The sequence below is a fragment of the Asparagus officinalis genome, unplaced genomic scaffold (genome assembly GCF_001876935.1).
Source record: "Asparagus officinalis unplaced genomic scaffold, Aspof.V1 AsparagusV1_Un479, whole genome shotgun sequence".
Classification (NCBI taxonomy): Eukaryota; Viridiplantae; Streptophyta; class Magnoliopsida; order Asparagales; family Asparagaceae; genus Asparagus; species Asparagus officinalis.
The window spans coordinates 116,221-118,582 of NW_017972744.1; the positions used below are offsets into that span (position 1 = coordinate 116,221).

The window sequence follows — 2,362 nt, forward strand, 5'->3', positions numbered from 1 at the left end:
CAAACTACAGTCTCCGCCGGCCCCATTCCTTCAACTATCGGCAACCTCACTGCACTCACCATCATCAACCTGTTCCAACTCCCTAACCTTGTTGGCCCAATTCCTACCTCCATAGCGAAATTATCCTCTCTCACTCAACTAACTATTAGCGGCAATGCCATCTCTGGGGACATTCCCTCCTTCCTCTGTGACCTCCCTAAGGTCAATTACCTCGATCTCTCGGGTAACAAACTCACCGGTAAGATCCCGCCGTGTCTCATGCCTCGCGCGAAGGGCTCCACTCCGGTCCTCAAGCTTTATCAGAACCAGCTCACTGGCGTCGTACCAAGCTCATTTGCGGGTATTGAGTTCGCAGCTGTTGATCTCTCGCACAACAAACTCACCGGAGACGCCTCGTTCCTATTCTGAGCGGGCAAGAAGTCCGCGGATTCGATTAACTTGTCGTGGGACGAGCTTGAGTTCGATCTGACGCCGGTGAGGTTCCCGCCGTCGCTGACGCAGCTGGATCTGAGTCATAACAAGATACGGGGGAGGATTCCTGAGCAGATAACGAGGCTGGGTAAGTTGGGCAGTTTGGACGTGAGCTATAATATGTTGTGCGGACCAATACCCAAGATGAAAGCGTTTATGGAGATGCCGTCGGCGTTTGAGCATAACAAGTGTCTGTGTGGAAAGCCCCTGTCTCCTTGCGGGCGATTATTGAGGATCTGATACCGTCGAGAGTTTGTTTGATGGGTGGCACTAGGGGCACATCCCAAACCACACACTCTCTCTTCTATGCTACAGTACACCGGATCCTATATGGGATTTTAAAATTTTAAAATCTCATGTAGGACCTGGTATACTGTAGCATAGGAGAGAGGGGATGTGGTTAGGAGTGTGCCCCTATCATTTTCCTTGTTTGATCTTGCTGATTAAGACTTCGTTTATTTAGCTTCGGAGTGCGGATCTCAGTTTAAATTGCTGTTCGTACGTCCAGTTAGTGCTGGTGCTTTTTTTATCCTCGTCCGGTGATGATTTTGCTTTGGCATAAATTGTGATGATTTTTTTATTTAAATGGCGAGGGGTTAGACCCCAACTTTAAATATGAAGAATTCTTTTGCCAGGGCGTTTATAACTTCTAAACGACTATGCGTGTTATGCTTAACCCAAGTATTTATAAAACTGCCCTCCAGATATTAGCATTTGCAAAACTAGGTACCCCTCAAATCATTGATTTTTGGAAAATAAAATATCCCCAACTCAATCAATAAGTGGCTTTAATAGACTAATTTGTAACCGCAATATAAAAATTAGCAACAAAATAGTTAAAATTTTACGCAGCAAGTTGATGATTTATTTATTTTAGGAGGTATTTATCCCAACGTTGATGATCTAGGGCGGTAGTTTTGCAATTGGTAAGAGTTGGGGTAATTTTGCAACTACGCACGTTTTAAAAGGTAAATATGCAAACAACCGTTTTTTTAAATTAGCCCCTTACATATTCCATATTTTGTAATTAGTCCCTCAATTCATTGAAACTGCTATTAGGTCCCTAATTCTTAGTTTTTTTAAATTACTCCCTCAAATCACTTAAATTTCTTTTAATTCCACTAATTCGCATGAGTTATTCTAAATTAATCCCTCTAATTATTATTTCTACTCTTGTTGAGTTGGGTAACCCCTCCTCAACTTGTCAAACACAAACATTTAACACAAGGAATTAAGTAAGCCTACCTATCTCTAAATTTGTACCAAAATTATAGAAAGAGTTAAGATGACCCATCTAGAGGAGTTAAAATGAGTTGACCTCACAAAGTAAGGAATTTACAAATTAACCTATGTAAGTGCGTTAAGGAGATAATGCCTCTTTTATAAAGAAAATAGCTATAATTCTTATTATTTTCAAACCTAAAAAATCACAAAGATCAAAATAAAGGGGTTTTTCTCTTTAGACCCAAGGTTTTACCCCTACTTATTTCAAAACCCACTCACTTTTATAAGGATCCATACACCCAAAAGTAATCCAATCACTTTTTGTTAAAACCCATTCTTCTAATTACTGCCTCCCTGTATACTGTGTTTGAGACGAATAAAAATAATTCCAAAATTACCCTTTTCTAAATTATAAACCCTCTTTCACATAAGAAGCCATCATTGATCCCTTTTTTTTAAAATCCCCAACCAAATTTCACCAGTCACCTCCAAATCCCTCGCCAACTACCTCCGAGTTCGCTAATGACAAGCGGACCTCCTTCGTGGAATTTGAGATTATCGCATCTAGTGACCCTCGTACGTTCTAGAAACTCTAACACACATTGCTCTCGTTGATCACCTCTTGTCCCCTTTTGACGACTGTCAGTGATTTCCACCGGAAACAAGC

The 2,362-nt window shown here is 41.0% G+C and overlaps 1 protein-coding gene across 1 annotated transcript in view; it reads left to right on the forward strand.

Annotated features, from left to right (window-relative positions):
• The window catches only part of LOC109827849 (polygalacturonase inhibitor 1-like), a 3,253-nt gene extending 2,542 nt beyond the window's left edge, over positions 1–711 (forward strand). Inside the window, 1 exon segment of the mRNA XM_020394870.1 lies at positions 11–711. Within this exon segment, the coding sequence (XP_020250459.1) occupies positions 11–711 (701 nt within the window).
• Positions 712–2,362: the final 1,651 nt, after the last annotated feature.